Source organism: Protopterus annectens, chromosome 6.part0 (genome assembly GCF_019279795.1).
Source record: "Protopterus annectens isolate FY-2018-M chromosome 6.part0, PAN1.0, whole genome shotgun sequence".
Lineage (NCBI taxonomy): Eukaryota > Metazoa > Chordata > Ceratodontiformes > Protopteridae > Protopterus > Protopterus annectens.
The window spans coordinates 318,956,243-318,975,176 of NC_056737.1; the positions used below are offsets into that span (position 1 = coordinate 318,956,243).

Consider the following 18,934-nt stretch of genomic DNA (forward strand, 5'->3'; position numbering starts at 1 on the left):
TCGACACCATTAACAAAACCCGTGACTGTGGAAAAACTGTTGCAACCATAGTCCTAGACCTCTCAAAAGCCTTCAATACTGTCTCCCACCCTTTACTATTAACACATCTATCTTACTTCTGTCTCTCCCCCATCACCATAAACTGGTTCTCAAGCTATCTTTCAGATAGGCAACAAGCCGTCAAATGGCAAAACTCCATGTCATCCTACCTTAATACCCCTATTTGAGTTACATAAGGCTACATACATGACCCCCTACTGTTCTGTATCTTTATTAGTAACTTCCACACCTCTATCTCCAATGCTGATATAATTCTCTACGCAGATGATTCAACAGTTGTCTGCTCCGTCAACACAATTTCTGATCTATTACCTAAAACACAAACTGCTTTCTCCACCACAGAATCCTGGATATTCAGCAACCACTTAGCTCTGAACCCAAACAAAACTAAAATCATGAGTTTCACCCCATCCAAATCCACCATAGTACACAAAGATCAAAATCTATAGCCAAAATAAATCCCTGATAGAAATCATCCTACACTCAAAATTTCTCAGAGTAGTCCTAGGTAAACAACTAAAATTCGATATCCACATACAACACAGTATCAAAAATAACCATCAAAAACTTGGATTGGTTTACAGACACAATCAGTACCTAATCCCCTGTTCTAAGAAAAACCCTTGCATCCAACTACATACTCCCCTCTCTCATGTATGGCTCCCCTCTACTTATCAACCTCCAAGCCTCCCTAAAAGCCAAGCTGAAAGCTTGCTACAACAAGATGTACAAATTCATAACAAATTCCAAGTACTCCTTTCACCACTGTAAGGCACTTCGATCACTAAATTGGCTAGAACTACTAAATTACCTAGACTACTTACAACTTACTACCACTCACAAATTCCTCTTCGAACCCTCTGACTGCCCATCCCTTAATTCCGTCTTCACCGCCTACCTCCTTAATAGGCCCCTTAGACCTGAAAACACAAATTTACTCCTAGTTCATAAGCCTAAATGACCTCCTGGACAACTTATATTCTCTTTCTCTCTAGCCAAAAATAGAATGGTCTCCCATTATCTCTCAGAACTGCCCCTAACCCTGTTAATTTTAAATCCTTATCAAAACCTAAGAAAAATCACAAGAACCTAATAAATACAAAAGGCACGCACAGGTTTGGAGTAACAAACAGCTTTAATCCTGGTACCTCGACATTTCGCCATCAAGGGATATCAACATATCAAATTCTAAAGCTTAAATATACTAAACAATTAAACAGTTGTTTCAAAATTTGTCTATACATCCCACTTTTAAAGTGACCAGTTCACATTATACATAAACACATCCTTTAGTCATGAAAAACTACTACATTTTTCCCATAGAACTTCAGCAGCAGCAAAATTACAACAAATTTTTTTTTACCATGAATTCTACAGCAATACCATCAAAGAAATTTAACCAAATTTACATGAAAAATACTTTAACACTGTCTCATAATGTGTGTATGTACTTATATAAGAATTACACACACACACACATATATATACACACACACACATATATATATATATATATATATATATATATATATATACACACACACACACACACACACACACACACACACACACACACACACACACACACATTTATGGACATATTATCAATAAGATTTATTCAAAAATGTAATAACACATCCTGATTTAGTCCATGTGGGACCAAGGTTCCAAAATTAAAAATGAAAGTAGTCTCCAGCTGATTTAACTCATTAGCAAATAGTGTACCACTACCACAGTTGCCAGATGGTTGGGCTAATACACTAAAAAACAGGGAATCAAAATTTCCCAAATGGGCTTCAAAAAAATGTTCTGCCATTGGACTGAAGCCCATATTACTCCTTCTAATATTTCCCAAATGTTCCAAAATTCTAATCTTAACTTTTCTTTTGGTCTGATCTATATACATTCTAACCTCATCACACCCACAACCCAGAGTATATATAACACCACATGATTAACAATTAAACCTTGCTTGAGGGTCAAATCTGTGTCCATTGATCATAGTATTAGATACATTTTTGATTCTGTGGCACACACTGCATCTCCCACAAGGAAAAGATCCTAATGAACTATTCTGGGTCTGATTGGAAATTGGGTAGTTCAACAATTCTTTTAGGTGTAAAAATCTACCAAAAGAAAAAGTCACATGTTGTGGAAATAAAGTGCTGAGTTTATCATGAGCTGTTATCACTAGCCATAACCTTGTAACCACCTGTCTAAGTGTGTCTGAAAAGGGACTAAACCTAGTAACATAAAATATTTTATTTTCTGTCCCCTCCTCTCTTGAAGTAAATTTAATTCTATGTCTGAACTTATTATTCTCATGCAATTGTTCCCTACTTATCACATTATTCAATATTTTTTTCTTTGCTTCATTAAGAATAGATCTAAAATACTCTGTCCGATAATCTCTCTTCTACTTCAGCCAGAGATTTCTCTTTAGAAGCCATCTCGGAAGTATTCATTCATACTCTTCTGAATTCACCATCAGGCAATGACTTAAGGAGATGTTCAGGGTGCATGCTGGAAGCATGCAAAAAATTATTCACAGCAGTACTTTTCCTAAATGGAATGTATTGAATAACTCCCATCTCATTCACAAAAAACTGGACATCCAGAAAACTAATGGTACTGATGTCTGTGTGACAACAAAACTGTAAACCATGACTGTTAGAATTCAAATCCCCCACAAATTTCTCAAACTCAGATGGAGGTCCCTTACATATGAAAATCAAATTGTCTATGTATCGCCTATATAACATCACCTTCTCCTTGTAATAAATATGGTTGTACACAAACTGCTTTTCAAACTCTCCCATGTACAAAACGGCACAAGAGGGAGCAAAAATGGCCCCCATAGCAGTGCCCCTTATCTGTAAATAATATTCCTTGTTGAAACTAAAACAGTTGTGTGTTAAACAAAATTCAAGTAACTCCAAAATATAAGCACTTGCGAGGCCCTTCACCCAGTATTGATGCTATAGCTTCAAGAAACTTACCTGTTGTAATATTTGTGTACAAAGAAGAAATGTCCAAAGTGGCCCAAAAATATTCTTTTCTCCACACCATATTCTGCATTAGAACACAAAGCTCTTGTGTGTTTTTTTACATGGGCTGGTACGGAACACAGATGCATTTTAAGTAAAGAGTCCAATAATGCTCCCACATTTTCCAGGTAAGAACCAATGCCAGCAACAATCGGTCTCCCTGGTGGCCTACTCACATTCTCATAAATCTTTGGTATACCATAAAAATATGGGTCTCGAGCACTGGCAGTCTTTCCCCCTTTTCTAATAATTCACTTAACTCAATTTTAAACTGTGCAAGAGGGTTGTAAGGGAGCTTAACATAAATTCTGTTGTCACACAGAAATTCATTTACCATGTTCTGGTAGCCAGCTTTATCCATAATAACCTAGTTACCACCCTTGTCTGCTACCCTAAAAATATAATATCCTATCTGGCCACGAAGTTTGGAAAGTTCCTACCATTCTTTACTTAAATTGTTTACATTTAAATTTACTAAATTCTTTTTCAATGTTATTCAACAACAATTTTTCAAACATAGCAGCAACAGGAGACAATTTAGGGGGACAGAAGGTATTTTCCACATCAGGTAAACTAGGAATCTTGAGCTGACCATAACCAGTAACAAAAGCAGTGCTGCATTCAGTGCTTTCATTTAAACTTTCATCAAAGTCACAAATAGATACATCTAATAATGAGTCCTCAGAATTTTCAGATATGGATGAAACTTTTATTTGCATGTTAAATAAAGTATTTCTAGAAAAATACACTTTCAAATGAAGTTTGCAACAGAATTTGCTAGCTTCAGTAAGTACATTAGCAATTTTAAACCCTCTCTGCACTCTTAGCTCTCCACTACCTGGAACTGTACTTGCTCAAAATCCTATACTAACCTCCCTCCATAAATCCTCTTAACCCTTCTCTTTACTTCTTTAATCTCTCTCTCCATATGTGTATGTATACACACACACACACACACACACACACACACACACACACACACACACACACATATAAAACATGGTCTATATGCTAATTTCTGAAACTTGTTTTGTAAATTGTCAATGTAATGTGTGATACTACTTTCCATGTACTTTTCAATTTGTGTACCTGTTCCAGTGTGTTAAACCTAATGTAATTGTATTACTGTACTTGAAGCTCCTACTGTCTTTGTACTGTGCAACTTCTATATTGCTGTGGAGCTTTTCTCAGTGGACCTCTGCTGAAAACGGCCTCAATATGGCCCAGTGGATTTCCATGGTTAACAAACTGCAAATAAATAAATGCTCTCCCTAGGTAAAGAAGACTGCAACAGTGATATGGAAGGACGTAGTACAGTTGGATAAAATGCTAACCATAACAGTAGTTGTCCTTCTCTTCACTGTTGCAGTGTTTGCTCCTTCCCTCCTTCCTTCCTGTCCCTCTGTCCTACCCACTTCTGTTCCAACTGTTGTCTTTTTTTCTTGCCCTTCTTGCCTAAGGGCTTGTCTTCTTTTCTTTCTTTTAACTCCTTCTGGATGCACGTTTTCCTTGTCCCTGTGGGCATTCTGTTGCTCGAGGCATTTTCAGTTCTGAGTGTTTGCATCCCTACCTCACCTTTATGCCATACATCTTGCATGTGGAACATGTGTGTGATGTACAATGGCTAAAAGCACTAAAGGTTTTGGTATACTGGCCAGATGTTGGGCTATCCTTGGCAGGAGATGACCTAGGTAAAGAATACTGCAGCAGTGAGTAGAAGGACATCTACTGTTGTGTTACGATTTTACATAACTGTACTTTCTACATATTTTCATAGTACTGCTTAAAGCAATCTCATGTTTAGTTCTGCATATCTACTAGAATTTTTATTTAAAAAAAAAAAAGTTAATAGCGGGAGGATTTTACAGAGGAGCGAATCAGCTTGCGCCTAACATTTTGTACCAAAGTTGCTTCCTCCATTCACTGTTTCCTTTCATGCCTTGGAGCAGCACAGGTTATCCTTGGCAGGCAAGATCTTCTGTCCTTTTACACTGAAGTCATTCTGTATCTGTCATTGTCTTTATCCGATTTGCCTTCTTTATCTGTTGACTCCCCTGTCCAAGTCCCTTAATCCTTTCTGTAGGCATGCATTTATATGTTTATAGGAGGTACTGCCCTCAGGGCAGTTCCTTAAAGGTTAAATACTCAATAACTTGCCTAATCCCTGTGTCAGATCCTCCCTGCCAGAGTCATTCAGCTGTCTCCATGTTTCGTATACCATAAGCTGCTCAGACATATTGTAACCCATTTCTGTAATTTTCTGAAAAGAACTCACTCCATCCACGTCAGTGGTCTGACCTTTTTCTTTTGTGACATTCCTTTGTTATAACATGTTTTCCAAGGCCTTTTGCATTATGGCCTATTAACTTTAGTTTGTCTTGACTACATGCTTTTCAGGGAGACTTTCTAACCCTTTCTCTGCCTAGTCTACTGTTGGGTATATTTGTTGACAAGCATATGCATTTGCATCTGCTTCAGACATCGAAAGCAGACTTATCCTTGGAAATACCGTCTTCAGTTTGCCATTTATGCCAGCTGTTGAGTGTTTTTACTTGGACTGAGGGCCCAGATCAACATTTGAATGCTTTTTTGCTCTTTTAAACTTCCTCGTCTTTAACCATACTTTCCCAATCTCTATTTCTAGCATGTTACTTATCCTTGGAAGGTCCCAATTAAATGTTTTCTCACAAGGTTAATCCTTTTTCCATGTCTTTCTTATCACTGACTCAGATGTTGTACCTGGTTGTAATATATATCCTCATATATCATACATAATCACTCCCTCCGCATGTGGTCTTGACAACAATTATTGTTCAGTAGTTTTTGATCAGTACCTGGCTATGGTGGATGCCTTTGTACCACAGACATCCTCATAGCTCCCTGGGTTGATCCAGGCAACATTTCCTCCCCTCTGACCTCAGAACTTTTTACCTTTTGGAAAGCTGTTTCCTTTCAAACCATAGTCTAGTGTCTTTCTCCTGACAGTTTTATTATTGGCAAAAGCATCTCCAAGGCACTTCCAGGCACTATAACCATGGTATTTAATTCTTAGGGGCGTCAGCCTCTTTTGCAATATACTGGCCTGCAGCTATTTAAGACTTTCTCATAACTTTCATCTTTCTTTTAAGAGGTTATAACATTGGTCTACTTTTGCTCTAAAGAAATTTGAATAATCTGAGCTCATATGTCATTTAATCCTTAGTGCCATTATACGCCTGTGACTTCATGGATTTTGTGGCCGTAGTCAGTAAATGGACAATAGCTGCTCCTTAGATTATTCCACAAGTAGGCTGTATCTTGCAAGAGTATTCCCTCCTATAGTTCACCTCCATCAGGGCTCTCCCATCTGGAGTTCTACCTGTGAGGAGTTAGCTTGGGATTCTGTCCTAAAGGTGAAGGATACAAGTCTATTAGTGTCAGATACAAACATTAAGTAGTTATTATAATGATTGATGTGCATTGGTAGTTTCATATCTGTCACCATTCCCTTCCTCCTTCCCACACCCTCTTGGTTTAAATAAGGCTATTATTTTTTTCTTTTGTATGTTTTCCTCATTCTTCATTAGTGTTGCTCTGTCCTTGTTGGTTCAAGTTTCTGGAGTAGGGTCCTCAAGCACTGTGTATTCTGGTTAAAGGATAGGGACTAGGATGGCCTGGGAAAGTTTTATGAGCTGAACTACGTACCTGCTAGTGTTAGTCCTATTGGTGAAGGATATGAAACTGCCAATTTAGATTTGTCATTAGAGTAAGCATGTGGCTTGATTGCAGGCAGTTGATGGAAATAAGACAATTTGCAACCACCCGAAACTATGTATTTATTTATTTTTGGAGCACCACAAGGCACTACTCAGTGCAGGCTGCTCATTCTTTTAAGGAAGGTAGCACTCTTGAACACTCTTTTCCTAGATTTTGTCCAGAAGAAGACCCTGCTGCAAAACAGATAGATTCTCTGGGCCCCTATGAGAGCATGTCAAAAGATATCCTGAAGGTATCTTTGGCCAGGTTCCACATGAGGAAAATACAATGGTTCTGAGGACTCTGTAGATCCAAAACCTTCACTTCTTGGACTTGTCTATTTCACTGATCCAGCCATCCAGGAGGAGCTTCTGCAGTGGGCTGACAAAATGCATAAGAATCCTAGGATGTCTTTGACTCTCCCAGGAACTACCCAGACCTTGACAATGGATAAGTCAGACTTAACCTGAGGAGCATATGCCAGACACTTGAAAGTGCATGGGCATTTATACCCCAGTACACTCACCATATATGTTGCCATCAAAAGAAATGCTCACTGCAATCTGTGTCCTATGGGTCTTTAGGAATATTCAGAGCCTGAGCATGCCAATGGTAGTCACATACAACATCTCAGTAATGTGCTGCATCAGTAAGCAAAGAACACATATTCTTACCAGTTATGCAGATTATGCATGAAATACTGGGATGTGGCATTGCAGTCTGGGTTTCTTCTAAGAGTAGTGGACATTTCTGCATAGGGCAACCAGCCAGTAGACCTCCTAAGCAGATCCATAGCAAATTCCTGCAGATGTACCCTGAGTCAGAAAATCTTCAGGCATGTTGTAGAGATCTGGGGATTCCTTGGATAGATTTGTTTGCAGGCCCCCAAAACTGTCTGATCTGTTATGGATGTCAGTGCCAGGAGTCCTGGACCACAAACATCTTTTTATTCAGCTGGAAAAAGGGTCTGCTTTTCCCTGTCATACCAAAAGTGATAGTGAGGACCTTACAGGAGATGGTCACTAGCTTAATAGTTCTTTCTGGTGAAGACAGCTTTGTTTTCCCACCATTGTACATCTCCAAAAAAAGGAAAGCTTATGGCTCTTCCCAAAACATTTCACCCATCAGCAAGACAGCACATTAGCACATTATTGTATCTAAATCCAGCTGGCCTCAGGTTTCACTGCCTGGGGGGATACAACCCTGATCCCAAACATGGAAGTGCATTTTTCAGATTTACGTTGCATTCTTAAAGAAACCAGGAAACCTACAACTAGAAAGTCCTATTGAGGCATGTGGAAAAGATTCACTAGTTCATATTCAACTAACCAGAATGACTCCCTTACAGATGAACTGTAACCCTTTTTTTTTTTTTTGTCATAGTCACCTGAGAAATACTTAAAAGTGCACCTACATATTTCAGGTATGTCAGCTCTTCTTCCTGTAGAGCTGCCTCTGTCTGTACTTACTTCATGTAGCTTAACTTTTCCTTAAGAATATTCTTTATTTATGGCCACCCAGAAAGTCAGTTGCTCTGGCATAAAACTTGCATTTTTGTGTGTAAAAACAATTCTGCCTTCTTTAAAATTCCTATCCTGGATGACTGTGTTCATTGTTGCTATTATTTCTGGAGCTTATGAAGTCCAAGCCTTGTATAATCTTTTTTCAGGGCAGAGTGACCTTGAGAACAAACCCATCCTTCATGCCCAAGGCTGTATCTAGCTTTTGGTAAACCTGTCTGTACAACTTCAGTCTTCTTCTCAAAACAAAAGGGGGGGGTTGTATTTCTTCGATGTGCATGAATATTTGATGTCAGTGGCAAAAGGAAAAAGTTATATGAATAACTAAACATGATCCTTGCAAACTGCTTATCGGTTACTCTTCATATGATGCATATTAATTTATAAATAAGTGAGGTATGTAGGTCATGGACTGTGCTCTCCTGGCACAGAGGGCAAAGCACTAACTATGACCCAGGTGACCAGAGTCTGATTAGTGGCTTGGGCACCTGCTGGAACTTTATGGGGTAGGAGAGGAAAGACGATACATAACCTGCTAGCCTGCTTTTTAGGGAAGGGGTACAGAGCACGTGTTTGTGTACATTTTCTAGTGCAGAAGTCCAAGTAGAACCTCACATGGAGATGCGGCTTTCAGGGGGAGCAAAGCTTTGATTATATTGCTTGCGTAGGTGTGGATCTGAGTCACATAATCTATTGCACACTAGTCCTTTCAGCATGTTCAGGTATGCACAAAGGGAGGTAAGAGCTTGTAGAAAAAATGTTTTTCCTCAGGGCATGGATAATGTTTACAAGACTTGGCTAGCTTAATCTTCACTCCGTAGGAATGAATGGATCATGGTACTCTTAACAAGAGGAAACAAATGAGTCTGTGAAGCAGCTGGGTGGGCTGTAGCTTAAAGGTTGGCATGTAGACCACTTGGAATAAAGATGGAAGAGTTTGACATTGTTTTTTTTTTCTTTTAAGCAGTTGGTGCTAGAGTAAAACAAGTTAATTAATGGTGAATTCAGTATGGCTGGCACTGACTACAGGAATGAGAACAAAGGTCTTTGTAAATAGCCTAATGGTATTATAAAGGCTTTCCAGCTGTATGAACATTTCTTGCATTTAGTTACCCTCTTAGTTGTCTGTGAACACCTTAAATTCCTTGATTTCCACAACTGTAAATGTCATTTGCACTTGATGTAATACATTCTGCATTTGCACCTGTGTGATTGTGAATGCAGAATTAGCTTCCCGCTTTGCCTTTGTTTTGCTTTTTTTTTTTCTTTCAAATATGCGTATTGATGATCCAGGAACATAATAAGCAGAAAAGTGCTACCTCTGCAGGGAGCTGTTTTTGGATTTCAACAAGGCCTTTGAGTCAGTACCTCATAAGAGGTTACAATTGAAGCATAAGTGGATGAGTGTGGGTATTGAATTTGTTAGAGTAGATGATACAAACAGTAGTTGTATGGGAGCTGGTTGACCTGTCTGAGGGATGTAGGACGATTAATGCGGTGTTCATGGGTTGTTGCTGGGACATACACTTTTTAATGTATATAAGTCACAATTTTCATGAAGAATGGGATAAACCATAAACCATTCTACAAATTACAATAAATTGAAGTGTGAGTTGGGAGATTATTTTGAACATGGATTTCATGAGGGTACAGGATTGGTCAGCCATGGTGCAGTAAGGGACACTACAGGGAGCTGCATTTGGGATGTAGTACTTAGTGTAAGGGTATGAGTTGGGGGATACAGATTGTTCCCTGATATTTGGATTTATATATGTTAGTCACTGGGGCATTGAATCCTTAGGAATGGTGTGAACATATAGTGGCTAAGTCAGGTATGACACTGGAATGTATTGTGAGGAGGTTTGATTCTAGGGATGAGGAGGTAATTACACCACTGTAGAGGGCATGATTGAGGGCACATGTGGAATACAGTGTGCTTTTCTGCAGGCCACAGGGAGAAAGAGAGAAAATGAGAAATATATTAAGGCGGCACAAGAGTGAAGAAAAGGATAACTAGATAAGTAAAGGTTTAAAAGATAGAGTGTATACATAGTGCACCTTTAGTATAAGTTTATACTCATCAGACATTAGATAGGGAAAACAGATATGATTTTTGTACATAAATCTTTGAGGAGGTATGTGAGGTCTTTAGGTTCAGGGTACTTATTTCAGGCTGGAAATGAGAAAGTATTTCTGTACAGAAGACATAGGGAGATAAGTAGAATGAACTTCCTGAGTCACAGGTATGGTATAAGATCATTAAACCTATTCAGGAGTGGTACAAGTGGAAGAGGACTGATGGAGGGAGGTGTTATGGGAAGGGACATGGAGGTAGCTGCATGGGTGCTACATGCAATGTTTGGGCATAATATATATATATATATATATATATATATAGATGTATATATATATATATATATATATCTTCTGCCAGCACTTGTATGTGCCTCTGTTTTTGGGCATGTGCAGCCTGTGTTGTTGAGAAGTCAATGTGGAGAGTTTATAACCTGTTTTCACCATATGACCCATGTTTCTTCACTTTGTTTTGGGGACTTTCAGCTTTCCTCAGTGTTGTACAACAATGAAGTTGTCATATGTAAATTCAGGGAGTGTGGGGATTGAAAATGATTTCGATCTGTGCAGTTGTAGAGAACAGTATATACATTTTTTAATTGGCAGTGATCACTATAGTGATTTCTGCACAATTGCATTACTGTTTTTTATAGCAGAAACATTCTCTCCCAGTTTTACACTACCGCCCCCACCATGTCTTCCTTTAACTTAAGATATTGCCATTTATTTATGGAAAAATAATCCTTATGGCTTTTTGAAGATGTCTAAAAGTGTACAGGTTTCTTTTTGGCTTACCAGTGCAATGAAAAGTATTGAAACAGTTTTGTCAGTTACATCAGAATATTATAGTAATGTGAATATTATGAATCCCACACAAACACACACGTGTGGTAAATGTGTCTGTGTACATGTATATTTGCGTGTTTATGTACAGATGTGTCTGTGTGTATATATATATATATATATATATGTTTGTGTGTACTATACATATATATATATATATATATGTGTGTGTGTGTGTGTATATATATATATATATATATATATATATATATATATATATATATATGTATACATGCACACACACACACACACACACACACACACACACATATATATATATATATATATAATGTATATACACACACACACACACACACACACACACACACACACGTATATATATTACAAAAATAAATCCTGCAATCCAGTCTTTGTTGCCTGAAGAGTTTTGTTAACTGTGTTTCATTTTCTGGGAATTTATACTTTGATATCTATATTTTAATTCTTAGTCTGTTTGGTGGTACAGCGGTTGCGTTGTTGCCTCACAGCAAGAGGTTCTCCCATTCGATTCTCAGCTAGTGTGCAGGGAGTGCCTTCTGTGTGGAGTCTGCATGTCCTCCCCGTGGTCGAGTGGCCTCCGAAAGACATGCGTGAATGGGCGTGCCTTCGCTGAAGGTTGGGAGTCGGGCTGGCAACTCGGCACCATAAAAATCTACTGTTAGTCATTAGCAGACCGGAGTTCCGCTGTGGCGACCCCTTACCGGGAAAAGCCGAAAAAACAAGCAGTCTGTTTATAATAGTAGTTTTTATTGAGTGGTGTGGGAATTTAGCTTCAGTGTGTTGTTTTATGAATTTGGATTTAAGTAAATATGTCATATGTTTGCCATCTAAAATTTGGTAGTACAGAATTTTTTAAATATATTTTAATAATACAGATAACAGGGCATGTTGTTTGAACGTCATACATGAAAAGCTGCTTTCACTGCACGCACAGTCGCAACACTCTTATTGAGTGTGATTTGTTTTGCTGACTGGAATTCATTGAAGAATTGACTGCATTTATTGAATAGTGCAAGGTTTCCAAAGGTTCTTCCTTTCCTTTGACTTAGAGGTGATTATATTAAAGGTGTGGGGGAGAAGGTACAGATTTTCTTTTTGATACCAGACTGTTAGTTTTGCAAAATTGCTTTCATTTTCATTGAGGCGCACTGCATTTCTGTCTGGCAGCATAATTGTGTCGGTCAGTATCAGTAAAATTATGCTTAAAAGAAGTTATATCTAGCCCTAAATTTGCTGTGTAGTAATGCTTATTTAGCCCTGAATTTGCTGTGTAGTAGTGCTTATCTAGCCCTGAATTTGCTGTGTGGCAATGCTTATTTACCCCTAAATTTGCTGTGTAGTAATGCTTATTTAGCCCTAAATTTGCTGTGTAGCAATGCTTATTTAGCCCTGAATTTGCTGTGTAGCAGTTGTCTGGCAGGGATGGTGTAAGTAGTATTTTTCTCGGGTTACAGCTGTCACATTTGGTTATACTATATATCATGGCACACTTGTCTGTGCAGTTTTATCTACTTTTTTTGCACACCTTGTCTAGCTTGCATAGCTTGAATAGCTTGATTTAAGGTTTGAATTCAGTTCAGTTAATGCAGTTTTTCCATGGCCTGTAATCTTCATTAACTGAAGACTGGTAAGGGAAAACTGTGGAAACTAGCTGCTGATGGTTCATCTTGGCTGTCCCCACCCATTAGCACTGGAATCCAACTCAAACCTTCCCTGAAGGTACTCATTTTAGTGATGCACTTGTGGCATTCAGGATGGAATTTTTTTGTACCAAGAACTTAAATGCTGATATATACCAGGTGCTTCGGAGAAGAAACACGTTATGTTTGTCATGCACTGATTTCCTTTTGTACTATTTGGTTGTTTAGTACTGTTTCACTTTGGGGTAAATGCTTTGTGACATGTTATTTAAATGAACACTGATCACTGAATGGGTATATGCTTTGTACTGTGTGTGCTTTTGGCATCTTTACTTCAGGTACATTGTTTCAGTCATGCATACACAGGTAGTAAGATTCTTTTTTTACAAGGATTTTCTAAAGAATGAATAAAGTTATGCAAACTTACTTTTTTATCAGGAAGCTGACAATGATCTTGGGCTGTGGGAAGAAAAATTCAATGCATTCTGCGACACTAAACTCAGTGGTAAGCCTGTTTATGAATATTTATTTCTTTACTTTGGCTTTATTGTTCCCAGCACTCTGATAGCAGTTTTTTGTCTGGACCATTGTGTATGTTGGTCTGTAATGATTTCGTAACTGAACTGATGCCAGTGTCCTTTTAATATAAAGTACTGTGCTGTCAGAGGTTTTAACTATTCTCGTCATTCTCCAAAAGACTGAAATCCCAGTATTCTGAACTGTTTCATATTTTGTTTTATAGTGTTTTAGATAGAAAAAATATTATTTTTTACAATTAAGTTGTGTTTGCTTCTTAAGAGAGAATGTTTATATTAAAATAATAGCAGAAATCCAAATTGGCTATCTATATTTGAAAGCTTTATGCGAAGGCAGTGGTCATGTGACTCGCCAGTAGTGTCAAACTGTTTGTTTTGTGCTAGGCAGTAGATTCCCTGAGTGGGTATTCAGTACAGTGCCACTTATCCCAGGGAACATAACCTAATTTCCCAATTATCCCAGAGCATTGCTTGGTTAAATGACCTGCTCATAGTTGTACATCAGAATAAATAGGCAGGAATTTTTATATTATAATCCATGCATTTGGTCAGGTGGAAGATTACACTACCATACATTTATATCCTACCAAACACTGCTGTTGTGGAGCATAAGAAAAATTTGGGAGAAATAGTCAACTTTCAGTAGGGAAGTTTATTTATAGGTGGAAACTGGAACTTGATATGCAATATTCAGGATGTACCAGGGGGACCTAGAAGGCAAAATATAACAAAACGGTAGATTTCTGAAGAAATATATGAAAATATTTGGTGTAGAAGATGGGAATTCAGTAACAGGATTTCCCCAAGGTCCAGTAACTGGGCGATACTGGGTAGAAATGATATGGATTCATGTCTGTTTGCTGAAGGTAATTTCTCAAAAACTTTCGCCAAAACTACCTTTAGCGAACGTTGCAACAGGTATTTTTTTTTTTTTGAAAGCTTTGACAAAACATCCAATAACTTTCTCAGATCAAAAACCAAAGATAAAAGTGAAGGGTATTAACTAGGAAACGTATATGACACCAAACATGCAGGCACAGAGATTTCTGGATTTTGTAAAGACAAACTTTCTGAATTAGATTGTCAGTAGTCCAACCAAGGGAGCAAACATGCTGTTTCTGGTCCTCACTGTGCACCCCCTGAGCATAATGTCCTCTCTGATAAGATCAGACCATAAAATGGTCTCCTTTGATGTAAAAATAAAACCCAGAATCCCAACTAACCCTGGAATATTCAGGAGCTACATGGCTAACTGTTATTAAGTGCTAACTTGGCAAAATTTCAAGCCCCCTCCCACCCTGAGAACATTGCTGCCTGTGCAGAACTGTTTACAGAAAACCTGTACAAGCATGTTAATAGCTGCATAGAGGCAGCTGTACCCACCAGAAATAAGTACAGAACTAACTCAAAACACAAACAAGCCACCCTGGTGGAATCACAACATCAGTAGGCTGTATAAAAGAAAGAAGAAAATCATGGCAAAAACTGAGAGGCGAAGCACCCAGCAGGATAAAAGTACTCTCATCAAGTTAAGCAAACAACTCAGATGACAAAGTGTGCTAAAGCCAAATTTGAGGTAAATTTGACTTCCCTAGGCCAAGGACAGGCAGATGGGATTCTTTAGCTATGTCCGCAATCTCAAAGGTAATACACAACTGTGCAGAGCTCATTGTTAATGGAGCCATGTATACTGAGCTAGAAGATATAGCAAATCTACTGGTAGAGAAACTCAAATTTAACTTTACCCTCCCCAAGAATCCCCTCAGGAAGTATCAAATATAACTCCCCCCAACTATCACTAGGGAACAGGTCTTCAGTGTTCTCTCTAAGGCCATTGCATCAGTGAACCCAGATAATATCCTAGGCTGCCTTTTAAATAGCATGAAACATGACCTGTCAGGCCCTCTGCAATCACTGTTTAACAGTAGCATACTAACAGCCTTTGTGGCTCATGAACAAAGAGCAGCAATGTTCATCCCTCTAACCAAAGATGGACAAGCTACAGACCCTGGAAACTACAGACTCATAAGTCTCACTTGTCTCATATGCAGAACTATAGAAAGAATTATCACAGAAATTATCAGTAATGACATATGAAACCTTCGGAAACTGGACCCAACCCAGTTTAGTTTCATCAAGGGCAAGTCATGCTTCTTAACCTGGTGGACTTCTTTGGAAAGGTCACTAAGGCAATGGACAAGGGCAAAACGGTTCAAACTACCTTCCTTGATCTGGCCTAGGCATTTGAAACACTACCCCTCTTGGGCATTGTTGGCAAAGTCAAGTGATTAGGTATAAACCCTTATGTTACCCTGTGGATAGCCAGCTGACTCATAAACCGGAACCAGGCAGTTAGAATTGGGGAGTCCATCTCTACAGAGAGACCAGTCACCAGAGGAATCCCTCAGGGATCAGTCCTGGGACCACTCGTTTTGGCATCTACTTCTCTGAAGTCAAAGCCAACATCAGGGACCTCTGGCTGACCAAATTTGCAAATGACTACAAATTAGTAGCAGTCATACAATCCTCCACCAACACTAATGTTCTCTAGGAAGAGCTGACACAGACAAATAACTGGTGTCAGAGCCAGGGACTAAAACTAAATGTCAAGAAATGTATAATAATATCCTTTGGAAAGTCATCCAGTCGTAGTAACTGTTGTATTGACAACACATCCCTAAGAGTCGAACCAGTAGGCAGGGTCTTGCGGGACACACATAGACAGTAATCTAGCCTTTCACCATCTTGTGTCTACGGTAGTTAGGAAGGCATTTTATCTTGTACAACTTACAAACTGAAGTATGGCTTCAAGGTCCACGTAGGTCTTTGTTCCACTGTATTTGGCATTCATCAGACTTGTCATATCCCCTTTGGCATGTACCTAACTAGACACATCCAACAATTTGGAACATCCATTGAGATTTCTCACTAAAAGAATACCATGCCCTTTGCCTCATAACCCTATCCCTGTATTGTGTCTCCTACAAGGTCCATGCTTGGCACATAAGGCATTGTCGGACTTCAACCCGATGGACCTCCTGCATATCTGCAAAACAAACACCGCCAAAATTACCTGTTCTAAGGATTTAAATCTTACCTTTGATGTAAATAGGACCTGCTGGAGAGACAGGTATGTATTCCATGACTACTGCTTCTCTGGAACAGGCTTCCCATTCATGTTAACCCAATTTAGGTGTAACTTGGACAACTGGATGGGGAGCAGGAAATTCATCCCTGGCTTGGCACCTGTGACTCTAATGGAAACAGGCTGCCTGTAAATGGTTTATCTCGTAGGTGCCAGCTTGTAAATGTTTCATCTCCCAAGTCCCTACTTAAACTTACCGAAGGGACCAAAGCTTGTCAGAGATGTGGGGTGCATGGCTAGTCTTAAAAAGGCCCCAGTGGACGTTAGCCTAGTACGTACCCTGTGAACCTATAAATGAAGTAAAAATGAGACTCTGGTGCTTTCCTGCCTAACTGTTAAAAAGAGAGGACTTTAAGGAATGGATACTGGAAATTAAAGAGTTATTACGGAAGACGGAAATTTCTTCAGAAGTGATAACCTAGTGAGTGGGATAGAATGAAAATGGGAGTATAAAATAGAGTGGAAATAAAACAACAGAGGTATGGTTAAGAAGTAATAGTAATTGTGCAGAGAGACTAAGAAAGGTTAAAGTAGTGCTGAATAAGGAGAATCTCACAGAACAGGAAGAGCAACTGCAGAGTGCTAAAAAGAAAATAAGTGATTGGATAATGTGCATGAGTTTAGAAAGATTGCTGTTAAGCAACTATTTTGTGATAACAACTCGAGTAAAAAAAATTTAGCACAGTGACTTGGACAACAGAAAATTGAAAGGGTTGTTGCCAAACTTAGGGAGCCTATGACAAACAAACAAATAAATACATAAATAAATAAATAACCACAGAAACTATAGTGGTGTTAAGAGATATTTCAGAAATTTAAGAAAATTTATATAACGCAGAGAAATGTGGAAACCAAGAAAGAGCACAAATAAAAATATTTGCGGAAGACTTAATTATGCAAGGGTTAGAGGAAGATGTGGCTCATCAACTAATAAGACAGGAGGAGACGAGAGAAAAACAGTGAAGTGTAATCAGTTTGCAGGGAAGTTTACAGGAACAGATGGTATTTCTGTGGAAGTTTGGAAGTTAGGAGGGAAGAAAGGATAAAGATCTTGAAGATTTTGTTTAATAGTATTTTCAAATGAAGTGAAAATGAAGTGAGGGGCAGTAGTACAGTGGAAAGAATTGTCACCTCACAGCAAGAAGTTCTTTGGTGTGATTCTTGGCTGGGGTACCTTCTGTGCAGAGTGTGCATGTCCTCCCTGCATATGTGTGGGTTTTCTTTGGGTGCTCCGGTTTCCTCCCACATTGCAAAATCATGCAATAGGTGGATTGGACACTCTAAATTGGCCATAGGTGTATGTGTATATGTGAGTGTGTGTGGTGTGGAAGAACAAGCGTGCCATGGCTAGAATCCTGGCGGTTTGACCCTTGTTTCTTGATGATTGTCATTGTTGAAGAGACACCACAACCCATGTGCAAAAGTGAGAAAAGGGATTATGGATGGATGGGAAACACCAACATCTTGGAATTATGCTGTGGTGGCTGTATTACCCGGTGAGGGTAAAGACCCATCAGACCCAGCTTCATATAGACCCATTTCAATTTTAAACCATCATTATAAAGTATTTATGTCTGTAGAAGCTAAAAGAATGGCAAGTGTGTTGCCAAAATTGATAGATATGAATCATTTAGGTTTTGTGGAGAGGAAGCAAACACTTGACAACAATAATAGAGCAGTGATGATCCAGTGGGAAGCAGAATGTAAAAAAATACCACTGTTGGTGATGTATCTTGATGCAGAGAAGACATTCAGCAGAATAACCTGGGATTTTGTGAGTATGGCAATGAAAGCATTTGCATTCTCTGATACAATATTAACATTAATTAGTAGAATATTTGTAGGATCAGAGGCAAGAATTACAATGGAAAACTCCTCTAAGATAAATTTTGTTTGAACTCAGGTCTGGCAGGGGTGTCTTCTTTCCAATTTTTTTATTTGCTTTATGTTTAGAGCCACAGACAAAGAAAGTGAGGGACTGAGAAATTCAAGGATATAATTAGTATGATAATGAAGAAAAGTTGGCTTTATTTGCTGATGATATTATTTTGTACTTGATAAAGCTAGAAAAGGACATATCTGCGTTGTAGAACATTCTGAGACAGTTTCAGGTGTTTAGGGATGTAAAATTAATGAAGATAAAACAAAGGTTATAGCCATAAAGTATGTACCCACACACAGATTGGTTCAATAATACCCATATTTATGGGAACATGATAAGATGAAGTATTTATGAATATGGATTAAAAAGGCTTTTATTATGGCAACTATGGCTGTGAGAGAGGAGACTAAATAAAAGATAATTCAAAAACTGAGAAACTGATAGCTCTTGTTT

General features: G+C 38.5%; 1 protein-coding gene across 1 annotated transcript in view; it reads left to right on the plus strand.

Moving 5' to 3' along the window:
- GANC (glucosidase alpha, neutral C) overlaps positions 1-18,934 on the plus strand; it is a 981,067-nt gene that overhangs the window by 157,578 nt on the left and 804,555 nt on the right. The window contains exon 7 of the mRNA XM_044074070.1: positions 13,357-13,423. Within this exon, the coding sequence (XP_043930005.1) occupies positions 13,357-13,423 (67 nt within the window). The remainder of the gene's footprint in view (positions 1-13,356; positions 13,424-18,934) is intronic.